The 26470-nt window shown below is 37.6% G+C and overlaps 1 protein-coding gene across 3 annotated transcripts in view; it reads left to right on the top strand.

Moving 5' to 3' along the window:
* Positions 1–26470, top strand: part of LOC150098232 (solute carrier family 12 member 2-like) — a 571711-nt gene that overhangs the window by 453909 nt on the left and 91332 nt on the right. For 2 of the 3 annotated variants that reach the window (XM_090406234.1, XM_090406233.1), the window contains one exon: positions 7602–7832. In XM_090406234.1, the coding sequence (XP_090262360.1) occupies positions 7602–7832 (231 nt within the window). The remainder of the gene's footprint in view (positions 1–7601; positions 7833–26470) is intronic. The other variant, XM_090406235.1, reaches the window with a different exon arrangement.

Raw genomic sequence — 26470 nt, 5'->3', positions numbered from 1 at the left:
CATTCATAAACAAACAAAAATTTACTTTCAAGCCTGTATCCAGACCATGCCCAATTGCTTTTATCACTACTTACTTTAATACCTCTTCAGACTCAACTACCCTCTCCAACCCAACCCCCTTCACCTTCTTTCCATCTTGCATTCCTGTTGTCTCACTGCTACTCTCTCTCCATTCACAATCACCTTAGTCTCACTCTTCTGATCTTTCATGTCACCTTTCATATTCTCTGATCTCTTGCTCACATCACACTTCCTAGCAACAATTTCTCTAACTGACTTACATGAAACCTATTTAAATTCAGTCCATTACTGTATAATTCCCTTGAGTGCATCCCCTATGTTAACAAACTGTCCCCTTTCTCCTTACATGACTTAGCCAACACCATGATTCTTACTCGCCATCTCAATTCATCATTATCATACTTTGGCAACACACTACCTTTCCTATTATTCTGTTATCTTTCACTCTCCTCAATAACTTCTTGATATCTATCCTCACGGTCTCCTTTCCAACTAAATCATTTATTCCTGCTAGCTATTGTTCATTTACTTCTTACATCTAAAGCATCAGTCATTCTGTTTGTTTCTCCTGAAGAGGAGGAGAAAAACTTGTAGATTCTTTAATAAAAGAATCTCTGTATATTGCCACTTTGTAAGACAAAATAGTTTTAACATGTGATACCAACATACTGGATAACAAGTAAGTTGTAGGTAAGCATATCTCTTTCAACTTAACAAGTAAGTTGTAGGTAAGCATATCACAATAGGTCACAACAGTACTTATGGTTTTATGCACTACAGGCAATCCATAAATAAGTTATCATTGGAGATCTTGAAAAGATTTGCAGTTAGTTTTGTTAGTTAATTTCAACACTAACAAAACTAACTGCAAATCTTTTCAAGATCTCCAGAATTTCACGTTTGTCTTTCAATTATTGGAGAAACTTGTCACGTATGGTTCTTTATTCATAAACACATAAATACTGCCATTGTTGGCCTCGAGTACTATGTGTTGGGTTTGCATATATTAAGGCTAAGGATTCAGATTCACTGGGTAGGGACATATTGCAATATGAATGTGCATAAATACTTTATTTCCAGCTAGTATTACTAAACCTTTCTCATTTAGTATATGTTTTTAAGAGATCACAGAAAGTTAATTTCTTTTGGTATAGGATGTTGTATCTTGTGTATGAAGAGTGAAAGAGAATTACTTGGTCAACTATTAAATGTTTAATACATGTTTTCCTTGTGATAGTTTTCCTCTTTCTATGATGGATTTATCTTTCATTAATCTAGTAACTTTGTCAGATGTGAGCAAAGTTACAACATTCCTAATGATAAGCCCAGAGTTAATAATGGTAGAGGCTATGAAGTAAACTTTGTGGTGTTTACTCATCTCATGGGAACTCATCTGAAATTGTGAAAGATCTCACATGGAAAGCACATAACAAAACCTAACTTAGAAAGCAGGATAAACTTTGGTAATATTCACTGCCACTTTCAACATCCACTCTCCCTATGCCATGTCTCTCTATCCACATGGCTCTCTTGCATTCCCATTCTCTCTTCTACTGTCTTTAATACCACTTTCCTGATTTTTCACTTCGTCTCTTGCATGCATCACACACTGTGCTTCTATCCAGCAACACTTTCTCCGGTGCACTCACTCCAAAATCATTCAAATGCAACCCATCATGCCTGTATAATTTCATTATTCCCTCAAACACATGCCATACATCCACAAACTGTACTCCCTCCTCTCACAGCTCTGCTAGCATGCTATTCATGATTTGGGCTCTCCGTCGCACTCATCATTGTCATAAATCTGCAACACACTGACAACCTTTCCCTCTTCCCAATAACCTGATATTTGCCCTCACATGCTCCTTATGTCAACTTAGATCATTTGTCCCCACAATCGCCACTTACTCTCTTGCTCGTTTCTTCCTCATGTCCAACACCTGAACTATCCTACTCATTCTCCCTCCTGGATAGCAGACCTTATGGACTCTCTCATTAACTAACCCTCTAACTATGGAATCTCCATATACTGCTATCCTGGAATCACTCGTCACCTCTTTTACTCTTTTTTCTTGCACACTTTCATTAGTTCCCAGTAAATGTCTAACATCACTGCATATTCCTCATTTCATTTTCAATAACTGTTTCATCAAATCTTGCATTCCGACAATTTCACTCTGTCGCTCCTGCAGTCTTGCTACCACTTCTTCTACCACATCTTACTTCATTCCTCATTCATGCTTTCTTTTGCTCCCTTATCACTAACTTTCGCTTCCACATTCTTTCACTCCCTTAGTTTCACTAGCTTTCATTTCGATTTCTTTCAATCTATGCCATCTATCTTTTCAGTCTGTTTCTCATTTGTTGCCTAATAGTATCACACTTCTTACAAATCCATACTTTCTTTCATCTCCTGTTCATTCTCTCTCTCTTTCTACAAACACATCTCTTACACTCCACCATGCATACATATTACACTCATGACATCAAATCATTTTTGAAAAGTCTGTCATTAATGTCACTTGATTTTTGTGGTACTCTCCTCATCACACCAGTTGACACCTGCGTGGTTGACCACATAAATACCGCCATTGTGTTATTTAAAGGCAATTTCAACTAAAATCATGCAGACACACTTTGTTATCAAAAATAAATAGTACAACACTAATATTCATGAAATATTGCCAATTATTACTCAAAATAGCACTTATCTTTCTGTAGCTCTTTCCAACACTACACAACTTATGGCCCTTTAGTGGTCGATCCATTATTGGCCAGTTTCTTCCGTAACTGGAGATGATCAGTTAATTACTAAGCACCATAATTGGATTCTCCCACTATTTCTCTATGGCAGACCTCCTCACTAACCTTGCCCATCTCTGGAGACAAGTCTGGAGAACATGATCAATTGTGATATTTCCAAGGCATTTGATCAAATCTGTTACTAGGCCTTCTTACCAAGATTTCATTTTGTGGTCACCCTCCTGTCCTTCATGATGAGATTGCTAGCTTCCTCTCTGACTGTTCATTGTGTCGTGTGGATAGTTTCTTCTCATCAGATTTCTTTATTATTGCTAAGGTATTCCAGGACTCTACTCTCAACCATGTTTTACCTCCTATCACTGACCTTCTCTCCCTAACCCTAGGCTGTCTCTAGTTTTGCTGATTAGAGTATACTCTCCATTCCTCTTCTTCATTTGAGAAACATAGTGCTCAAATGATTCAAATTTCAAGACCTTAATGTCATGTGGATCTCATTATTCTCAAACAAATTAAAGATAATATTATGAATTTTGGTGCTATTGAAACACAATGGTCTTATTTCCCATTAAAAAACCTATACTCTTGACAATGATCTGATATTCATTCAAAACCAGTATTCTTCTCTTGCTTGGACTTTCACATCAAGCTTATCCAAGATTATTTGGCATAAACAAATCACATTCATAGCCTCTCAGCCTCCAAAAAACTTGGCATTATCTTTCATTTAAAACACTGCTGCTCTCCTGCTGAACTCTTACTTTTTACACTTCATAAATCTCAAATCCACCTTACCTTAGAATCTTTGTATGTTTGAGGTTGTGCAACCAAAACCTCTCTTAAACTGTGTCTAGAAGAGAAAGAAATCCACTTAATATGACTCCTATCTACCTCTGTTCTTTTGAATACAGTTTTTAACTCAACGTATACAATTCCCAGCTTTTAAGATTCCTTCTTTCTCCTTAACTATACATGCGACTGTTATACATTGTGACAACTCAGGTGTGAGGGTCTTTTTTAAAAATAAAAATAAAAAAAAACACAAAGCATGCAGGTGTAACATCTGAAGTGACTTTAACATGCTACCACTTTCAATAGGCATGCAACTGGGCTTCATGAAATGCTGCTTTTTTTTTTAAGCAATTCGAATAGTTGAGCGCTAAAGACTGCATATCTCATAATGCCACCATTTTAATCTTATAAGCTTAAACTTTGACAGAACTGCAGGAAAGAAAACAGTTTCATCCAGTTTAGTTGGCCAGAGTGTAGCTGGAAGATGAATTTATTGGAGGTCTGAAGTGGCTGCATAAAGTTTCATTTTGATCTGTATAATAAGGTTTCTCTTACTATGTAAAAATTAACATTCTAAAAATAGGTAAAATCAATAAAAATAGAAAAAATCTTTAACCTGTTCATGGTGCTAATGTACTATAGGTTTACAAAAAAAAAAAATTAAAAAATGTGAACCCCATTGAAGTTATCTTAATTCTGCCATACAGTAAACTGCAGTTGATGAAAAATTTCATTAAGTATAATAATGCAGAAATTAAAAGGATTTTTGTTAGTCTGTGGGTGCCACCGTTGCCAGTTGGATAGCTATTCAATTATTGAAATTTCTTTGAATGACACCTTAAATTATTATTATTAGACCTCCATGAGTCAAGACTGATTGCTGGAGATATACGCTATTACACACAAACTCTGCTTTATACGTATTCAATGTGTGTGTGTGTGCACGCATACTCACCACACTGCAATGCATTCCACTCACCAACCAGCTTTCCATTCTCTCAATGATTCAGGAGGGCATGGAAGATTTATAGTTGTTACTGTTTTAATTTTGAAAGCGAAAGATTTTGTAGAAAACATAGTATAGACATATAAAGCAGTGCTTTTGAGTCAAATAAACCAGCTCTGGTCTAGAGACCAAACATTGAACTTTCCAAGCCACTTTAAGTCTCTAAGCAGGCTATTGTCTCAGTGTGTAATGAAAAGTCTTCCACATAACATATGCTCTATATTCATATTTTATGAGTATAGGATGAATACATTAGGTGGGAGATGAATTTCATCACCTGATGTGAGACCACCCTGCTTATTGAATGCCTGAAGTGGTTTGAAAAAGTTCCATCCTTAGGCCTACCAACGGTACAGATAAATGTACTATAGGTTTATTAATATCCTTTCATGAGTGAGAACAACATTAAAAAAAAAAAATGTATGGGACCACTTTGTGTATGAAATCAATATGTGTGTGTATACATACAAACACATACACTGCTTGGAAAGAAGTCAACAGACACCATAGTGTGAGGAACAAACAGCCATGGTGGCCACCTTAATAAGAGGTAGAACCTCCTTTCAGTGTGATAACTGTAGCAATCCTATAGGACATACTTTCCACAAGTGTACGATAGCAATCAATGAGAATTTTGGACAGTCTTCCTGTAGGCATCTAATGACATCTAGACTGTTGTGGGGCAGACATCTGTGACCTCACCCACTGTTCTAGTTAATCACAGAGATGTTCTTTAGGGTTGAGATCAAGACTCTGTGGAGGTACTCAAGAGTGGTGACATGAATGTCACCACTCTTGACTATGTACAGTTGCAGCAGCCTTATGATACGGTGCATTGTGTCATAAGGCTGCTGGAAAAAAATCAAAGGACCCATCCCCATGGGCAAGGTGCATTGTGCCATGTAATGAATCATGTGTTTGTAGCCAATATAAATTAGAGGAATATGATGCAACCAAGTCAGTGCAAACTGTGTACAGATGAAATGACTGCAAGAAGGGAACTGATAATTTCAAAGAGGTGTTGTGATAGGATGCTATGTTGCAGGCCTATCTGTTTGGCAAATTGTTTACAGATTGCACATTCTCAGGTCAACAATCAGTGACACCATACTGAAATGGAAGCACAGGGAGTCAACTGCAAGTGCTACCTGCAATGGATGACCCATCACGCTCACCAAGCATGACCGTAGGATGCTATGATGAAGATATGTGAAAACTGCCATTTATCAGCTGACATGTTGAATGTGGAGATCAGGATATCAAGTGGAACACAAATCTGCACAAACATTCAGAACTGAGGCTCACAACATGGGTTTTCATGGTAGGGCTGCGATATATGCAAGCCCCACATTAACCAAACCAACATGCAGCAGTTTTCAATGTTGCAAAGAACATGTGCATTGGAATGTGGGAGAATGGGAAAACTGTGTTATGTAATGATGAATCATGCTACACCCTCTACTGAGCAGATGGATTGATGTGGCAGATGCCTGATTAACATCTGTTATCAGTGTGTAACCCCCAACTATGAAATTCCTTCACTCCCTGGAGGTCTCATAAATTAGCATGTTTATGTGTTTTTGTGCACTGTAATTATAACAGCAATCAGCTGATTAGTTTGTGTGTGAGTTGCATTGGTTTTATTATTTTGGCAGTGTGATGGTATGGTCCTGGTTTGGTCTCAGACCTCTGTTTCTGTTGCCACGAACATTAAACTCCAAGAGGTATCTGGACAATGCAGTGCTTCCTACTTTTCTGTGGAACTGACCATTGAGTCCAAAAGATGGAGTGACTAGTGGTGTGCCGCAGGGTTCTGTTCGCGGATCACTGCTGTTTAATTTGTTCATTAACGATATAGGGAAGGATCTGAGAGGAACGGTTCATTTGTTCGCTGATGATGCTAAGTTGGGTAGGGCAATAGTGAATGCTGAAGATGTCAAAATTTTGCAGGATGATTTGGATAGATTGGAGGTCTGGGCTAAGGAGAATGGATGTCAATTTAATGTGGCAAAATGTAAGGTTATGCATTTTGGGGTGAAAAGATTAGCAGCAGGTATATCACATTGGTGGAACTGTACTCCAGGAGATTGAGGCCAGGGACTTGGGAGTGTTGGTGGATAGGGAGTTGAAGTTTATGGGGCACGTTGCAAAAGTGGCTAAATCAGCTCATCAAATCACTTGGATGCTGAAGAATACTTTGATGAGCAGAGATAAGCAAGTTATTGTTCCTCTGCATTGAGCCTTGATAAGACCCCATCTTGATTACTGTGCCCAGATCTGATCACCTAGGTTTCTTCTTGATGGGGAGGAGGTTGAGAGGATCCAGAGGCGAGTGACCAAGATGGTAGCAGGTCTATGGAATGAACCTTATGAAAACAGGTTGCAGAAATTGGTTGATAGGCAGAACAGGAGGAGATATGATTGAGACATTCAAATTGCTGAAGGGTTTCTATAGGATTAATTCAGAGGATATTTTTGAGAACAGGACTGGTGGTGGGAGGACTAAGGGACATCCATGGAAGCTGGGCAAGAGTGTGGTTAGTAAGGGTGTTAGAGCTGGGTTTTTACTTTTAGAGTGGTGAATGAGTGGAATAAGCTGCTTGAGTCTGTTGTGGGTGCTATGACAGTGAATGAGTTCAAGGCAAAGTATAATAGATACTGTGTGAATGTCGAATAGTTGTGATGGACATGATGTTTAGGGCCTCCCTTGATGAGTCTAAGGACTTCTTGGAGTCGCCCGTAATAATAATAATACCATTAGCATCATTAAAAATGTGAGCAGGAATCACCACTGTTTAATAGTTTATTTTAAAAAAAATAAAATGACCATTTTGCCCTTGGGCTTACAAACCTTAAGTCAAACGAAACCTGAATCATGCAATAAATTTTGTAGTACTTCTGAAAATAATATTCTAGTGATGGAGTACACTTTGCCATTTTGTTTATATATCCTTTGATATGCAAACAGTTATTCATCATTACTGTGCTTATACCTCCACAATGTTTCTTATTTCTCCAGCAGGAGGTAGCTCCCGTGAATCTACACCTCCCTCTACTCCTGCAATGGAAAGAGTTCATTTAGGTGAAGGCCCAGCTGCAACAGTTGAAGGAACTACAGCTCCAAGTAGTACACAGGTTGTGAAAGGACTCTCTAAAGATATTCCAAAAGATGTGTTGTCTAATGTTAACCAGTTTCAGCGTAAACAGAAGAAAGGTACCATAGATGTTTGGTGGCTATATGATGATGGTGGTGAGTTTTAATAATTTGCTGTGCATTAATTATATTAAAGTAGTTCAAAAATCAAACATTCCCATGAGATTGAGATTGAAAAACTGCATATTGAGATTAAATTATTGATAAATAACAAAACAATATATCAAACTGTTTTTCTCATTTCTGGATAATTACCTCTTTGGATATCTAGTAATGATTTATTTTCATTTTTATAAAAATCACCTTTGATTTTGAGCGGCAACGGTACTTTATAGTGCCCTTCTGAATTTTAATAGAAATATATGGGGAAGGCCTTTCTGTTAAGCAGCATAATTTTCTGATATCAATTTTTTTGTATAAAATTAGGATGCAGTAATTAAAAATGCCAACTTCCTAAATAACAGTCATGTATGTCTCTGTTGTATTAATTCATACTTGGTGTGATTATAAAGCAATGGAATATATTGCAATACTTTTATTGATACATTATATCTGGAGGTAATTCAATTATAACTCCTTGATAAATCTAAGCACTCCTTGGAGTAGTGCATAATAACTTTCAAAATATTAATTTTTGGAAGTAAATATTTATTACCTCTTTTGTAATTATCTTCATGGTTAGCATCATAGTTTGACTTTCCTCGGTACTATCAATTTCCTCGGTAATCAAATCCTTTAAAAATTTCTTTCACTTGGAAAATGCCAGATATTATATGCATGGAGAAAAGATGAACAGTAAAGCTTAATTATTCATGCGTAGGTTTCTGTGGTTAAGTTCAATATAAATATTCCGGTTTTGTGACCACATGTTTATTAGAGAATTGTTTTTAGAAAACTAAACCAGTACTAAAAATAACCTGACAAGTTTCGTTAATCGTAAGACTAACATCTTCAGGGGTAAAGAGAACTAATAGTTTAAAGCACAAACTGTAAGAAATTACAAAAAAACAAGTTCATTTGTTGGTATTATGAACATTAAAAAACTTTGTTAAAAAAAACAAATAACAGATCTATACAACCGTTAATGCGTGTTAGTTGGAGACAGTGCTATTTATTGTCGCATTCTGTGGTTCACGCTCACTCTGTCCGAGGTCTGAAGTGAGTAAATTTTTAATAAATGATGACCAAACTATGGCTCTGCTATGTGGACGATATCTCCATCATTTGGCCAGGAACAGCACTAGAACTGACTGCATTTAAAGACCATCTTAATAACTTACATCCAAACATAAAATTCACTCTGGAACTAGAAAAAAATAAAAAACTGCCTTTCCTAAACATCCTTATAGAAATAAATGATAGAAAAAACAGGTTATTATTCTCCATCTATAGAAAACCAACAAACACAGGAAGATTTCTTCATGCTATCTCACACCACCACCCCAAGCAAAAAAAAATAGGCCTAATAAAAACCTTAAGGGATAAAGCATACAACATCCCCAGTACAGAAGAAAAGCAGAAAGAAGAAATACAATATTTAACACAGATCCTACAACTGAATGGTTACACAACTAAAATAATTAAGAAAATTCTCAATATAGCACCTACAAAAAACTTAAATAAACAAGACTTCAAGAATGCAGTCGCCCTTCCTTATATCAAGAATGTAACAGATAAATTGGCCAAATTATTCTACAACATAAAAGTGACTTTCCTACCACTTGAAAAAATATCAAGACCGCTTCATCCTCTGAAACCCTCACATCACCCAATGAAAAAACCAGGGGTTTATAATATTCATTGTTCCTGTGGCATCTGCTACATAGGCCAGACAGGGAGATCAGGGGAAATCCGCATGAGCGAACATAAAAAGGACATACAAAAGAAGAGAGAACATAAATATGGCTTAGCATATCACACAACTTTTACTGGTCATGATGTACTCTGGGATAGAACAAACATGTCCTATATTGATAAGAATTGTTTCACAAGAAAATTCAAAGAGGTAGCAAATATGATTAAAATGACTACACAATGCAATAATTGTGTAGGAATTTTGTTAGCATCATAGCATCAATAAACGATGACCAAACGTGATTTAAAATCAAACCAAGGTTTGATTTTAAATCAAGTTTGGTCATCATTTATTAAAAATTTACCAATGTCAGACCTTGGACAGAGTGAGCGTGAACCACAGAATGTGACAACAAATAGCATTGTCTCCAACTAACACACATTAACAGTTGTATAGATCTGTTATTTGGATTTTTTTAACGAACTTTTTTGATGTTCATAATACCAACAAATGAACTTGTTTTTTCATAATTTCTTATAGTTTGTGCTTTAAACTGTTAGTTCTCTTTACCCCTGAAGATGTTAGTGTTACGACTAAAGAAACTTGTCTGGTTGTTTTTAGTACTGGTTTAGTTTTCTAAAAACAGTTCTCTAATAAACATGTGGTCACAAAACCGGAATATGTCTATTAAAGCTTAATTATATTTGCATATTCAGTGAAGCAGTTTATGGCACAGTGAACTGGTGTTGCTGTCTTCAAATTCTGATTTTCTGTTGCAATGAGGTTTCCTTTATCAAAATTTAACTATTAACTATATATGTCTGTTTTAGGAAGGAAATTAGAATGCAGGAGATTTAACTAAATAAATTATTACTTTCAGTATTTAGCCAGTCAAATTGGCTAAGTGCGAGAGAATGATGTAGTGAAACAGAAGCCTGAATTTCACATTTTAGTGAACTCATTTGGATATTGGGCTGATTGTCTGAGAATGAGTATTTATCCAGATGTCAGGCAGTTTAATATATTCATATTTGTTCAGATTAGGACAGGCAGATTCAAGAATCAGTGATTCTGCCAAAATCATCAAATTCCTGATATATATCCTCAAGAGGTGTACAGGATATGATAGTACAACATGAAAAATTACATCATTACTAACTTCCTATCTACAATTTTCCTCCAAATCAGTCTGTTACTTGTCAAGACTCCAACATTATCAGATTTCATATTTCTATCTTCTAAGGCACTTTTTACTATACCAGTCCACCTATATCTTGGTCTTCCTCTGGGTCGTTTTCCTGCCAACCTGGCAGAGAACACTTGTTTTGCTAATCTTTCCTCTCCCATTCTATTTAAGTGACCATGAATCTGAGCTTAGTTCTGCTAATGCATTCCTGGATACTGACAATGTCAAGTTCTTTCCTAATATCCTCGTTTTTAATATGATATTGCCATTGTTGTCATCTGTTCATGCTCCTAATCTTTCTCAAAACTCTCATATCTGCAGTCTCTAGTCTTTGGTCAAGTGTTTTACTTCTGACCCAGCTCTCAGATCCATAAGTTAAAATTGGCTTGAATACTGTTTTGTTCACAGCTAATTTAGTGTTTTGGTTAATTTCTCTTATTCCATATAAATTTATTCAGTTGACTTCCTACCATACTAGCTTTGTTGATTCTGTTGTGTATTTCCATATTTAATTTACCATCGTCACTAAAAACCGTGCCTAAGTAGCTGAAATGCAGTCAGAGTGTGGTTAGATGATAATAAAGGAGTGAATGTATGTAGAAAATGTAGGGAGAATGAGGAATTTAAGTGTATTTCGGATCATGAGTGTGATATTTTTGTCAAACTTCAGAATGAAGAAAATAGGGATATGACAAGAAACGGCAAGGTTGTACCAGAGAATTGTGAGAGTATGAATGTAGAAAGTGTGAATGATAGTATTAATGGTTTTACAGAGAATAAAAAAGATGAGATAGATGCAATGAGTGAGATTGCGTTGTTGAATGGTGCGATACAAAGGGTAAAACAGCAGCTAGAGCGTATGAGCAAAAGTCGACTGAATGAACCAGCCAATAATAAAAAGTATGACAGGAAAAATAGACGTATGAGTGTGAACATGAACAAAATGAAGGATAGAGTGCTGTATGGAGACTCGTTAGTACGAGGTGTGTTAGTAGAGGATTTGACAAAATCGTACCAACCTGGTGCGACCATAAAGGATGTAACTGAGTCTATTAGAGAGCAAAAGGAAAGGGTGAAAGAAATGATTGTTGTGGCAGGTACGAATGATTTGAAAGGAGATAAAATGGAAATGATAGAAGATCTGAATGAATTGTTTGAGGTAGCAAAAGAAAAAAGTGAGAGAGTTAGAATGATTAGTCTTTTGCCACGGTATGACAGTGAAATGTTTAAAAGGAGGGCCATAATTGCGAATGACTTTATGCGTGGGTTATGTATGACGAGTGGTGTGGAATTTGTGGACATGTGGAGTGAGTTCGATGGGCGAAAGGATCTATATAAGATGGATGGCTTGCATTTGAATGGTTACGGTGTAAGAAGACTTGAGAAAGTGTTGCTGAATGTGGTGGATGTGCAAATTCAGGGAAACTAGATTTATTAAGGGGGGTGGAGTAGATATGCAGTCCTTAGGGAGGCAGTTGAATGTAAGAATGAATATAATATGCCCGAGCAAATAAGGACAACAAATCAGAGTGGGATAGTTAATATAAGGCATCAAGGTAGGGTTGGGGCTAATTGGGTCTTAAATTCATGTACACTAATGCTGTGGGAGTATTAGGAACAAGAAGGAAGAGTTTTTGGCCATGGTTGGCACTTCCAGACCACAGGTTATTGGTATTAGTGAATCATGGCTGACTGTAGATGATATAGCTAGTGGGACTGAATGTGATGGGTATAGTGTGTTCAGGAATGACAGGAAGAATAAAATGGGAGGAGGAGTATTGTTGATGATAGCTGATGAGCTACAGCCAAGGAGAATTGAAGTTGAATTGCAGGATAGAGAAAAGAGCACATTTGAGGCCATTTGGTGTGACATTGTGGCTAGCAGAACTAAATATACAATTGGGTGCTGCTATAGACCAGGTGATGGAAAAGATGGTGGTGACAGTATGCACAAACAAATAAAAGAAATGAGTGGAAGGAGGGTAATTATTATGGGCGATTTCAACTATGGTCGCATTGATTGGAGTGAGGAGAGGACACAGGGAAGAAGGAATTTTATTTTATGCGGTTATTAAGGGATAACTATCTGCGACGGCATGTAATTGAAAATACTAGGGGTCAGAGAGTGCTTGACCTAGTAATTACATCTGAGGATTTGGCTGTAACAAATATGACCACACTGCCACCAATTGGTGAGAGTGATCATAGGGTCTTGACTTGGGAGGTCGCTAAAGGTGTGGAATTTTCAATGAAGACAGGGTACATGTGGAATTATCGGGCTCGAAAGTATGACAAGCTTAGGAGTTTGATTGGTTCAGTGCCATGGCATATACAACTGCAAGGACTAGAAGTCGATAGTGCATGGGAGGTAGTTAAGAAGTGTTTGCATGAAGCAATGGCTGGCTGTATACCTAGAGTCCGAATAATAAATCAACTAGGGGTTAAATGGATGAATAACACCATTAAGCTTGAGCTGCAAAAAAAGAAACAACTATGGAGAGAATTTAAGGAGAAAGGTGACTGGCAAGCACATGAATGGTATAAAGCGCAGGCCAGAAGGATAACGAGTGTGGTAAGAAAAGCAAAAAAGGATTACGAAAGAACATTGGCCATGCAGGCTAAAGAGAATCCTAAACAGTTGTTTAGATATGTAGGAAGTAAATGGAAAAATGTACATGGCAGAATGATTTTAAAGAATGCCGATGGTAGGGAGGTAACTGAATCAGTTGATATAGTTGAGTTACTGAGTGAGCACTTTGCAAGTATATATCATCCAGGTGGTGACATTGCAGAAACAAATAAACCAGTAGATTATACGGGAATTGTGGTGAATGAAGTGGAGGTGAGTAGTCTATTGCATAACCTCAATGTCAATACATCCATGGGATTGGATAGTATACCAGCTCGTGTCGTACGAGAAGCAGCTAAAGAATTGTCAGTACCCTTGACCATTTTGTTTAATTTGAGTCTCGGGTCTGGGTTAGTCCCGAGGGGGTGGAAAGAGGGGAAAATAGTTCCATTGTATAAAGGTGGTTCCAAGACTGCTGTTGTAAATTACCAACCGATTAGCATATTAGGAATCATTGTTAAGGTCTTAGAGAAATTAGTCAAGAAAAGAATACAGGATTGGATAGATGAAAATGGGATATTGTATGGGGGACAACATGGTTTTGTGAAGGGTAGATCATGCCTCAGTAACTTACGTTTTATAACACAGTGACGGCTGAACTGGATAGGGATAATGGTGCTTTTGACAAGATACCACATGGAACTCTAATCAGTAAACTGAAGCAGATGGGGATAGATATAGGGTTGGTGAGATGAATAGGAGGGTGGTTGAAGAAGAGATGCCAGAGAGTGGTTTATGCAGGAGTGGAGTCTAAAAGACTGCTTGTGACTAGTGGTGTGCCGCAGGGCTCTGTTCTTGGACCACTGCTTTTCAATTTGTTCATCAGTGATATAGGAAAGGATTTGAGAGTAAGTGTTCACTTGTTTGCTGATGATGCACAGTTGGTAGAGCAATTGTGAGTGCACAGGATGTCAAAATTTTACAGGATGATTTGGATAGTTTGGAGGACTGGGCTAGTAAAAATAGATGTCAATTTAATGTGCCAAAGTGTAAGGTTATGCACTTTGGGGTGAAAAGAATAGCAGCAGTATATCGCATTGGTGGAACCGTACTCCAGGAGATTGATGAGGCCAGGGATTTGGGAGTGTTGGTGGATAGGGAATTGAAGTTTAGGTGGCACATTGCAAAAGTGACTAAAACAGCTCACCAAATCACTTGGCTTCTGAAAAACACTTTAACATGCAGAGACAATCAATGTTGTTGTTCCTCTGTATCGAGCCTTGATAAGACCCCATCTGGACTACTGTGCCCAGTTATGGGCACCAGGGTTTCTTCGTGATGGGGAGGAAGTGGAGAGGATCCAGAGACGAGTGGCCAAGATGATAGCAGTTCTGTGGAATGAACCTAATGAGAATCAGTTGAAGATTTGTAGGTTGCAGAAATTGGTCGATAGGCGAAGGAGGGATGATATGATTGGGACATTCAAATTACTGAAGGGTTTCTATAAGATTGATCCAGAAGATATTTTTGAAAATATGACTGGTGGTGGGAGGACTAGGGACCATGCATGGAAGCTGGGCAAGAGCATGGTTTACAAGGGTGTTAGAGCTAGGTTTTTTACTTGGAGAGTGGTGAATGAGTGGAATAAGCTTCCAGAGTCTGTTGTGGGTGCTACGACGATGAATGAGTTCAAGGCAACTTATGATAGATACTGTGTCAATGTCGAATAGTTGTTTTTGACATGTTGTTGGGCCTCCCTCGATGAGTCTGTCAACTCCTTGGAGTTGCCCGGAACAATAATAATAATAATGTTTTACTTGTTCTATACATTCTTCATTCACAATGCAATACAGTTGATATTTTCAATGTTTCTACCTATTTTCATTGTCTTTATAATGCTGACCTTCATACCATATCTATTTCAACAGTTATTCACTTTAGACAGGGAATCTTGCAGACTTGTAGCAGATTTATTTAGAAGTAAACATCATCATCATCATCAAGTTCCTGCCATGTACCCTCAAGGGGTGTACAGGATATGACAGTACTACATGAAAAAATTACATCATTACTAACTTCCTATCTACAATTTTCCTCCAAATCAGTCTGTTACTTGTCAAGACTCCAACATTATCAGATCTTATATTTCTATCGTCTAAGGCACTTCGTACCGTATCAATCCACCTATATCTTGGTCTTCCTCTGGGTCGTTTTCCTGCCAACCTGGCAGAGAACACTTGTTTTGCTAATCTTTCCTCTCCCATTCTATTTAAGTGACCATACCATCTGAGATTAGCTCTGCTAACGCATTCCTGGATGCTGACAATGTCAAGTTCTTTCCTAATATCCTCATTTTTAATATGATATTGCCATTGATGCCATCTGTTCACGCCTCTAATCTTTCTCAGGACTCTCATATCTGCGGTCTCTAGTCTTTGGTCAAGTGTTTTACTTCTGACCCAGCTCTCAGATCCATAAGTTAAAACTGGTTTGAACACTGTCTTGTATACAGCTAATTTAGTGTTCTGACTAATTTCTCTCTTATTCCATATGAATTTATTCAATTGACTTCCCACCATACCAGCTTTGCTGATTCTGTTGTCTATTTCTATATTTAGTTTACCATCTTCAGTAAAAATTGTGCCTAAGTAGCTGAAATGTTTTACTTGTTCCACAGGTTCTCCATTCACAACACAGTTGACATTTTCAATGATTCTGCCTATTTTCATTGTCTTTGTCTTTTTATTGCTGACCTTCATACCATATCTATTAAAACAGCTACTCAATTTAGTCAGAGAATCTTGCAGACTTGTAGCGGATTTATTTAGAAGTATAACATCATCCGCATAAAGCAAAGAGCTGACATTAACATCTCCAATTTTGATGTCAGGTTTAATACCACATTCCTTCATAATGTGATCCATATAGATAATGAATAACAGAGGGGATAATGTACATCCTTGTCTCACACCAGATTTAACATTAAACCATCTTCCTGTACTTCCTTCAATTCTAACTGCTGACTCACAACTCAAATAAAGACTAAGTATTGCTTGATATAATGCCCCATTGATACCATATAACTGCAACATATTGAATAGCTTCTCTCTTGGCACCTTGTCATATGCCTTTTCCAAATCGACAAAACTTAAATACAGATCTTTGTTATATTCCCATGCTTTCTCGACTATTTGTCGTAAAGTGAAGATCTGATCCTGACAGCCTCTATTTGGCCTGAATCCAGCTTGTTCTTCACCAAGCTTTTCTTCCACAATTCTTCTCAACCGTTTCTCAAGTATACTTGCATAGATCTTGCCAGGAACACTCAGTAGGGAAATACCTCTGTAATTCTCACATTCAGTTTTATTTCCCTTTTTATATATGGGTACTATGAGAGCTCTACTCCAATCATCGGGAATTCGTCCCTCTGTCCAGGCTTTCTGAACTATGCAGTGCAGCCACTGTAAGACTCTTATACCACCATACTTCAGCATTTCTGGTCAAATATCATCTACTCCTGCTGCCTTTCCACATTTCAAGCCTTTGATGGCTTTTTCTACTTCAAGTATGGATATATATTCCTGACTGCATGCCTGGTCAGTGTTTTTTATCACTGTGCTGTCATCACTGCTTGTTTCATTTAGCAGTTTTTCAAAGTAATTACTCCATACTTCAAGGATATCTTTTTCTCCTGTTTTCATTTCACCTTTATCATCTCTAATTCCTTTTACAGCACTCTTTCCTCCATTCCTAAGCTTCTTCAACAACCTCCAGAATATTTTGCCACCTTCTTGATATTTATTTTCTATATTCTTGCCAAAGTCCTCCCATGACTTTTGTTTAGCTAGTTTTACACACTGTTTAGTTTTCTTACATTTGTCTCTGTATTCTGTAAGAGAAAAAGCTGACTTATTTGCCAGGAACTTTTGATATGCTTTCTTCTTTTCCTTCACTGCCTCTTTAACTTCCTGTGTCCACCAGGGAGTTCTGATTTTTTTATCCTTGCACACAACCTCACCACATGCCTCTCTGGCAGAATCAATCAATGTTTCCTTCAGAGTTTGCCACTGAATCTCCAAGGTTTGATTCCTGTTCTCAAACTCTTTCATTTTCTTTTCAATAATCTTTCTGTATTTTAGTCTACAGTTCACATCTGAGAGCTGCTCAACTTTTATTCGCTTTAAAACTTTCTTACATGTTATTCTTTTCAATATGAAATTCAATTTTATCCTGCTCAAGACTAAATAGTGATCACTTCCAATTTCAAATCCTCTGTACACTCTGGTGTCCTGCACCAGGGAGAAAACATCACTATCAACAATAACATAGTCAATGAGACTTTTCTTATTCGTAGCCTCTTCTCTCCATGTGAATTTGTGCACATTTTTATGTTGGAACATGGTGTTAGTAATAACCAGTCCATGTCCTGAGCAGAAATCCAACAGATATTTGCCATTATTATTAGCTTTACTCTTTTCTCCAAATTTTCCCAAAATATTTTTGTATGTCTCACAATCATTTCCTACTCTACTATTTAGATCCCCAACAAGGACCAACTTTTCCTTTTTCATTGTGTCAGTTGCTTTTTCTAAAGCCTCAAAAAATTCCTCCACTTCTACCTTAGTAGAACCTTCTGTGGGACCATAGGCACAAATAAGTCTCATTGTCCAGTTCCCCATTCTCATATTTGCCCACATTACTCTACTTGAGACTGACTGCCATTCAAGAAGATTAGCCTCGTATTTTGTGTTGAATACTATGGCTACTCCTTCTTTTCCTTGATTGTCATTGCCTGAATATAACATTTTGTATTTATTGCTCAGAAAGATCTCACCAGTTTTGGTCTTTTTTGTTTCAGTCACCCCTATTATGTCGATCTGGTACTTATCTAATTCCTCAGCTAGCTCCATTTCTTTGCCATTCAGGCTTCTTACATTGATAGTACCAATCTTTAACTCTGGTGATGTTGAGTTGGGGTTTGTTTTCAGATTTGTTCCAGTAGCTGACTTTTCGCTGTTCGCCCTGGTTCCCTGGCGAAAACAACGGGGGCCTTGTTTAACCGGGCGACGCCCCAGCCGGCATGAAATTTTGTCATGTTGTACCATCATTTTTTATTTTGGTTTAACCAATAAGAATACAATTTGGTCGGCTAAATCCCAAATTGCCAGCCCATCCTCGTTCGTTCAGTATCAAAGTAGATACCCAACAGGGTGCACCACGAGAAGGTGAGGATTGGACATTAGGTCAGAAGCCCTGGTCGGTTCTCCGCATTCCTTTAAAGGCTATGTGGAGGTCTCCTCTCAGTTATACAGCTTTGACCCTTAAGCACCCCTAGAAGTAAACATTATCCGCATAAAGCGAAAAGCTGAGATATCAGGTTTAATACCACTTTCCTTCATGATGTGATCCATATAGATAATGAATAACAGAGGAGATAATGTACATCCTTGTCTGACACCAGATTTAACATTAACCCCACTTCCTGTACTTCAATTCTAACTGCTGACTTACAACTCAAATGAAGACTAAGTATTGCTTGATATAATGCCCCATTGACACCATGTAACTGTAGCATTTCTAATAGCTTCTCTCTTGGCACCTTGTCATATGCCTTTTACAGATCTACAAAACTTAAATACAGATCTTTGTTATATTCCTATGATTTCTCAACTATCTGTCGTAAAGTGAAAATCTGATCCTGAGCCTCTATTTGGCCTGAATCCAGCTTTTCTTCACCAAGCTTCTCTTCCACAATCCTTCTCAACTGTTTCTCAAGTATACTTGCATATATCTTACCAGGAATACTTAGTAGAAAAATACCTCTGTAATTCTTATATTCAGTTTTATTTCCCTTTTTTGTATATGGGTATTATGAGAGGTCTATTCCAATCATCTGGAATTCATCTCTCTGTCCAGGCTTTCTGAACTATGCAGTGAAGTCGCTGTAAAACCTTTATATCTCCATACTTGAGCCTTTCATGTCGAATATCATCTACTCCTGCTGCCTTTCCACATTTCAGGCTTTTGATGGCTTTTTCTACTTCAAGTACAGATATGTATTCCTGACTGCATGCCTGGTCAGTGTTTTTTTACCACTGTGCTGTCATCACTGCTCGTTTCATAAGGCAATTTTTCAAAGTAATGACTCCATTCTTTAAAGATATCTTTTTCTCCAGTTTTCATGTCACTTTTATCATCTCTAATTCCTTTTACTACACTTTTCCTCCATTTCTCAGCTTCTTCAACAACCTCCAGAATCTTGCCACCTTCTTGATATTTATTTCCTAAGTTGTTACCTGTTTTCATTTGACTTTTATTTAGATAGTTTTACAGAGTGTTTCGCTTTCTTACATTTGTCTCTGTATTCTCTAAGAGCACAAGCTGACTTATTTGCTAGGAACTTTTGATATGCTTTCGTTTCTTTCACTGCCACTTGAACTTCCTATGTCCACCTTGGAGTTCTGATTTTTCTATCCTTACAGAAAACCTTACCACTTGCCTCTCTGGCTGAAGATCCGAGGTTAGGTTCCTGTTCTCAAACTCTTTCATTTTCTCTTCAATCGTGTTTGTGTATTTTTGTCTACAGTTCACATCTGAGAGCTGCTCAACTTTTATTCGCTTTAAAACTTTCTTACATGTTCTTCTTTTCAATATGAAATTCAATTTTAACCTGCTCAAGACTAAATAGTGATCACTTCCAATTTCAAATCCTCTGTACACACTAGGTGTCCTCCACTAGGGAGAAAACATCACTATCAACAATAACATAGTCAATGAGACTTTTCTTATTCCTTGCCTTTTCTCTCCATGTGAATTTGTGCTCATTTTTTTATGTTGGAACATCGTGTTACTAATAACCAGCACATGTCCTGAGCAGAAATCCAACAGGTATTTGCCATTATTATTAGCTTTGCTCTTTTCTCCAAATTTTCCCAATATATTTTTGTATGTCTGACAATCATTTCCTACTCTGCTATTTAAATCCCCAACAAGGGCCAACTTTTTTTTTTTATTGTATCAGTTGTTTTCTCTAAAGCCTCAAAAAATTCTTCCACTTCTACCTTAAAAGAACCTTCTGTGGAACCATAGGCACAGATAAGTCTCATTGTCCAGTTCCCCATTCTGATATTTGCCCACATCACTTTACTTGAGACTGCCTGCCATTCAAGGAGATTAGCCTCATATTTAGTGTTGAATACTATGGCTACTTCTTCTTTTCCTTGATTTTCATTGCCTGAATATAATATTTTGTATTTATTGCTCAGAAAGATCTCACCAGTTTTTGTCTTTTTTGTTTCAGTCACCCCTATTATGCTGATCTGGTACTCATCTAATTCCTCAGCTAGCTCCATTTCTTTGCCATTCAGGCATCTTATGTTGATAGTACTGATCTTGAGTTGGGGTGGGTTTTAGGATTTGTTCCAGTAGTTGACTTTTTGCTGTTTGCCCTGGTTCCCTGGCGAAAAGAATGGGGGCCTTGTTTAATCGGGCGATGCCCTAGCTGGCATGAAATTCTGTCATGTTGTACTATCATTTTTTATTTAGGTTTAAGCCAATAAGAATACAATTTGGTCAGCTAAATCCCAAATTGCCAGCTCATCCTTGTTCGTTCAGTATCCAGGTAGATATTTAACAGGGCGCACCACGAGAAGATGAGGATTGGACATAGGTCAAAAAGCCCTGATCAGTTCTCTGCATTCCTTTAAGGCTATGTGGCAGTCTCCTCTCAGTTATATAGCTTTGACCCTTAGCACCCCATTCTGCCAAAAGGCCTTTAATAATTGTATTTGTTTCAATGAAGTAAGGTTGTGTTTTTCTAGTAATCCTATGACAGGCAGCAAAGAAATGGTCTACAAGTACCTAGCAGCCAGGGTGGTGGTGGTGGTATCAGTTCGTCTTGTGTTCAGATTCTGATGTTAGCTGTAGTAAGTTAGGTTCCAACTCCAAGATATTTGGTAGAGCAGATAAGTGATGCTAATTATTAATGTAGTTTGAAGGTGTTGCCAAATTGTTTGCTTTGCAATCACCAGTGAAGCTATTCATGCACTAGAAATGGAGCTCGCCACCATTCTGAATACTGGTCTTCAGATCTATGGATGATCTGTTTAGACATCTTTGATACGTGAGCAGTGAAGGAATTCCAAACTAATTGGTACATCTACAGATTTTCCAGTCCAGTGAAAACACAATCCATCCAGAAACAACATAATGAACTTGTCCTCCACTACAATTAAAGCAAACACCATTATCTTCTCTTCCCCAAAATCCTGGCCATAATTTTACAGTTGGTGGTGTGAAGTGGCTTCAGCCATTGTTCCATCCCAAAGTATGACTTCTGGTTTCTGTTCCCCTTTCTTCTCACATGCAATATGGATGATGCTGCCTTGCTGGAAGACATGCTCAACACACTGTTATCATTATTCAACTAGGAGTTTCTTACCATGTCCCTACTCTTTGTTTTCTGAATCAGCCACTCTACATGTGAAAGTCAATCATACAAATACTAGTTTTTAACTTTGGATACAAAAAAAAAAAAAAAAAATCTAAAAATATGAAATATTTTAATTTTTTTTTTTTTTGAATAAATAATAAACATATGTTGCCCCCACACACACCAAAAAAACTAATAAAAAAACTTCTATATCCATTTCACTATTTGAAGCATTAATACAAAAAAATCAATATATGCCACCACTTACAGACATCAAAACCTTATCCTTTTTTTTTTTTTTTTTTTTAACAGAAACTCATTTGGCATCCTCCCAATCCACACCAGTTGTCCCAACTACATGATACAGTCTGCAAAATCTTTCTATGGCACTTTGATTTTATATCCCTGCTTTTCAATCTTCTCTGACTCAAGATTCCTTACCTCATTTTACAGCCTTTATTTGCTGCCTTTATCCCTTCCCTAACTCCAACAATCATGCTTTCTTTTTTAGACTACCTAGCACTATAAAATGATTTCTTCCAAACTAATTACCCAAACTGTGAGATTATCTTCTCCTTAACACAAACTGGCTTCTCTACTCCAACTTCACAGATCAAGCCAAAAGGGAAGCTTAATCATATGCTATCAGTCATGACCTAAAGCAAATAGTTAATCTACCAACCAGAATACCAGATAATCCTCATCACTGTTCCAATACTCTGGACTTTTTTTTTTTTTTTTTGAACTAGTTATCCCTCCAAATGCACTGTGGATATCTGCTCTCTCGATGGTAATTCTGACCACAATCTTATTCATCTCCTTCTCTACAGTTTGTCTTCCTCCTCCCAGACAATTTTTCTATGGCACTACAACTGTGCCAACTGGAATGACCTCCGGAATTTTTATGCCTCTTTTCCATGGTCAAATTACTGCTTTCACTTTCCCAATCCAAACTTCTGCACTGAGCTAATAACTGAAATAATCTTCACTGGAATGAGAGCCCCCATTCCCCACTCCACTGCAAACCTCAAACCCCTATCCAAATCGTGGTTCTCAAAAAAATGCACCTCTGCAGTTCATGATAAAAATGCAGCATTTGTTTAGTGGCTTAAATTAAAAATTGCAGCTTCTCATTCACGTTATACAGTAGCCTGAAACAAGTGTGAAAAAAAAAAGTTACCAATGATTCCAAAGCAGACTTCATAAGAATGAAATGCAATAAACTTGCCTCCTGCTCAACCAGCAGTTAAGCATTCTGGTCCCTTGCTAAGGCTGTTGGATATGTTGCATCCTGATGGCACCATGGTAACTTCATCCAAGGAAAAGGCAGGCCTTTTTGGCATCAGTTTTTTCCTCTCCAACTCTTGATTGGATGACCAAGGCAAATCGCCTGCTGCACTACTGCAAACTGCCTACTACATGCCTCCTCTTAACTTTCCCCAAAAAGACATCAGGAAAACCCTGATTAATCTAGATACTAATAAGGCTCCTGGTTCAGATGGTATTCTTCCAGTTGTGCTCAAAACTTGTGCACCAGAGTTAACACCCATCCTGTATAAGCTATCATATTCTGCTGGCATCTACATAACAGCATACCTACATCCAGCCTGTACCCAAAATGGAAGACAAAAGTCAGCCATCTAACTATCAATCCATTGCTTTCACTCAGTACTTTTGAAAGTGATGGAGGTTATTAACAACTAGCGTCATTACCTGGAGACTCTGGATGAACAGTTAATTATCACCAATATGGTGATGAATTCCACTACTCATTCTACAGCTGACCTCCTAGCTAATCTCACCCATCTTTGGACATTGGCCATGGAAAGATTTGGAGAAACTCATGTTATAGCTCTCTATATTTCAAAGGTATTCCATCATGTGTGGCACCGAGGCATCTTGAACAAGCTGCATCTTATGGTCTCCTGTGCTCTGTGATTGGATTGCCAGCTTCCTCTCATTAGATTTCTCCATCATTGATGAAGAAGTGTCCCAGGGTTCTGTGCTCCCACCCATGATCTTCCTCCCCCTTTTTACATCAATGACCTCTCTCTAACTTCAAATCCTGTTCATAGCTTTGTTGATGACATTACTCTTCTCTCTCTCTCTCATTTGAGAAACCTTGCACTATTCAAGAGATAGAAAGCTTCAAGATATCCCATAACCAAATATTCTTGATTATATGCAGAAGGCAATCCACATAATAGATGATCCTTCCCTCACTGACTCCCTTCAGTCACTTTCCCATAGGTGCTCTGTTTGTGCACTGTGCTTTTTCTTCTAGGTACTTTCATGGGGATTGCTCCTATGAATTGACCACTACTATTCCTCGACTTTCTTCTAACCATGTAAGAAATAGAACAGCACTGGCCAATGCCCATACACTATCCAACTTCAAACATCCCAAACAAACTTTTCATCGTCTTCCTTTATTCCATCCACCCCTCTGTTCTTCGAGCAGTCTCTCCCCTATTGTTTTTTCCGCTGAGTAAACCTCACTCTTTAAGAAACATATCAAGAGGCTACAATTTTCTTCTTAATCACTTGCTTACACATGGCACCCCGGGGCAGAGCTGACTACTACCGGGTGCGTCCCCAGGTGGCAGATCGGGGAACAGCCTTCAGATATGGAGGTTAGCTGCGATATAAGCAGAGCAATCTGGCGAATAAGCAGCCGTGGACCAACAGCGACTGAGCTATCAGGGTGTGGGGGAGCAGAAGTGGCAACTCTGTCTCACTTAAAACCTCACAAAGCCCAATGACAACTCGGTGACATGGCGAGTAGTGCCGCCATTAAATAAGTACCTGCTGGGGTCACCGCCCCTGACATTGGGAAGCAGCATTGTCAGTACTGACACAAGATTGAATTCAAATGATGATGGAAAAGCTTGTGATCAGAGATTTGCAGATGGCAATATGATTATATTGTGTACGTCTGTAATACTGCGGAGCAGAAAGCAAATGGAGAAACTACTGCTCTACCTTATCTCTAGAACAACCACCATGGCGAGCAAACCCTTACAATTGGCCCCAAGTTCCCGGTGTCCCTTAAATGGGACGGGTGCGAAGAATCTCCGGGCTCAAAATGGTGTCCACTTTTAAAATTGCAACTTGGAATATCAGAACTCTGTATGAAGCTGGCAAATTAAGAAATGCCACAAGAGAAATGAAGAGGCTGGGCATCCGGATTTTGGGAATTTGCGAGACAAGATGGCCAGGATCTGGAAAGTGTCAACAAGATAATATGACAATGTATTACTCTGGGAATGATGAGAACAAACATCGACATGGTGTAGCTGTAATAGTAGATGAAGAAATCAATAAATCAGTAATAAATTGGATTCCATTTTCTGAAAGGATAATGCTGTTACAACTTAAGAGAAACCCCGTTAACATAAATATCATCCAAGCTTATGCACCCACAGCTGACAAAAGTGAAGAAGATGTTGAAGAGTTTTATGAACACCTAAAAGAGATTAAAAACCTAACAAAGAAACATGATATAAACATAGTGATGGGTGACTTCAATGCAAAAGTGGGAAGAGGGGGTGATGGAGAAATTGTTGGCGAACATGGCTTAGGCACCAGAAATGACAGAGGAGATCGCCTAGTCCAATTCTGTCAGGAAGAAGATCTAACAATAGCAAATACCTGGTTTAAACTTCCACCCAGAAGACTGTACACTTGGAAATCGCCTCAAGATAACCAACATAATATTGTCAGAAATCAAATTGATTATATACTGATAAATAAAAGATTCCACAGTAGTATAAAGAGTGCAAAGACTTATCCTGGAGCAGATATCTCATCAGACCATAATCCCATAGTTGCAGAAGTACGTCTTAGATTAAAATCAGCTAAAAAATCACAAAAGAAGAAAAAGAAAATTGATGTAGAAAAACTGAAAGACCCGAACATAAATAAAAGTGCCAAGACACAGCTTAACCTGCGATTACAACAGATTAACATAGAAGAAAATAAAAGTGTAGAATCTCTTTGGAATAGCTTAAAGAATACCATCGTAACAACAAGTATTGAAGAAGTAGGTTATGTGAATATAAAACAACAGGAATGGATGACAGATGAGATTCTTTCTCTTATTGATACAAGAAGATTGTATAAAAACAAAGACCTAGCCAGGTATACAGAAACACATAACATCATCAAGAAAAAAATAAAAGAAGCCAAGGAAAATTGGATGAAAAATTTATGTACTGAAATTGAACTGCTTCAGAAACAACATGATAATTTCAATCTGTATAAGAAAATCAACGAAATTTCCGGAAAACTGAGGAAAAAGCAAATAGTGTCTCTAAGAGACGAAAATGGAAAAATAGTTCTAGAAGAAGAGAATAAAGCACAGATTTGGATAAAATATGTAACAGAACTTTTCAATGATACTAGACAGAAGCCTATAAATATAAAAGATAACATTCAAGGACCAGCAATCATGAAATGCGAAATAGAGAATGCTATACAAACAAGTAAAACAGGAAAAGCCAGTGGACTAGATGGTGTGCAAACAGAATTTTTAAAATTAATCGAACCAGATAACATCAAACTTCTTGAAAAACTATTTAATAAAATATATGAAAGTGATGAATTTCCATCAGATTGGCTCAAATCTACATTTATCACTATCCCAAAGAAACTCAAAGCGAATTCCTGTGGTGACTTCAGACTTATTAGTCTAATGAGCCAAACATTAAAAATATTTTTGAAAGTAATTCAGAATCGCATTTATAGAAAAAGT

The sequence above is a fragment of the Typopeltis vanoorti genome, chromosome 16 (assembly GCF_054136105.1).
Source record: "Typopeltis vanoorti isolate ZY-2024b chromosome 16, IOZ_Tvanoo_1.0, whole genome shotgun sequence".
NCBI lineage: Eukaryota > Metazoa > Arthropoda > Arachnida > Uropygi > Thelyphonidae > Typopeltis > Typopeltis vanoorti.
Note: the sequence above shows the minus strand (reverse complement) of the source record. Positions and strands in the feature narration are given on the sequence as shown.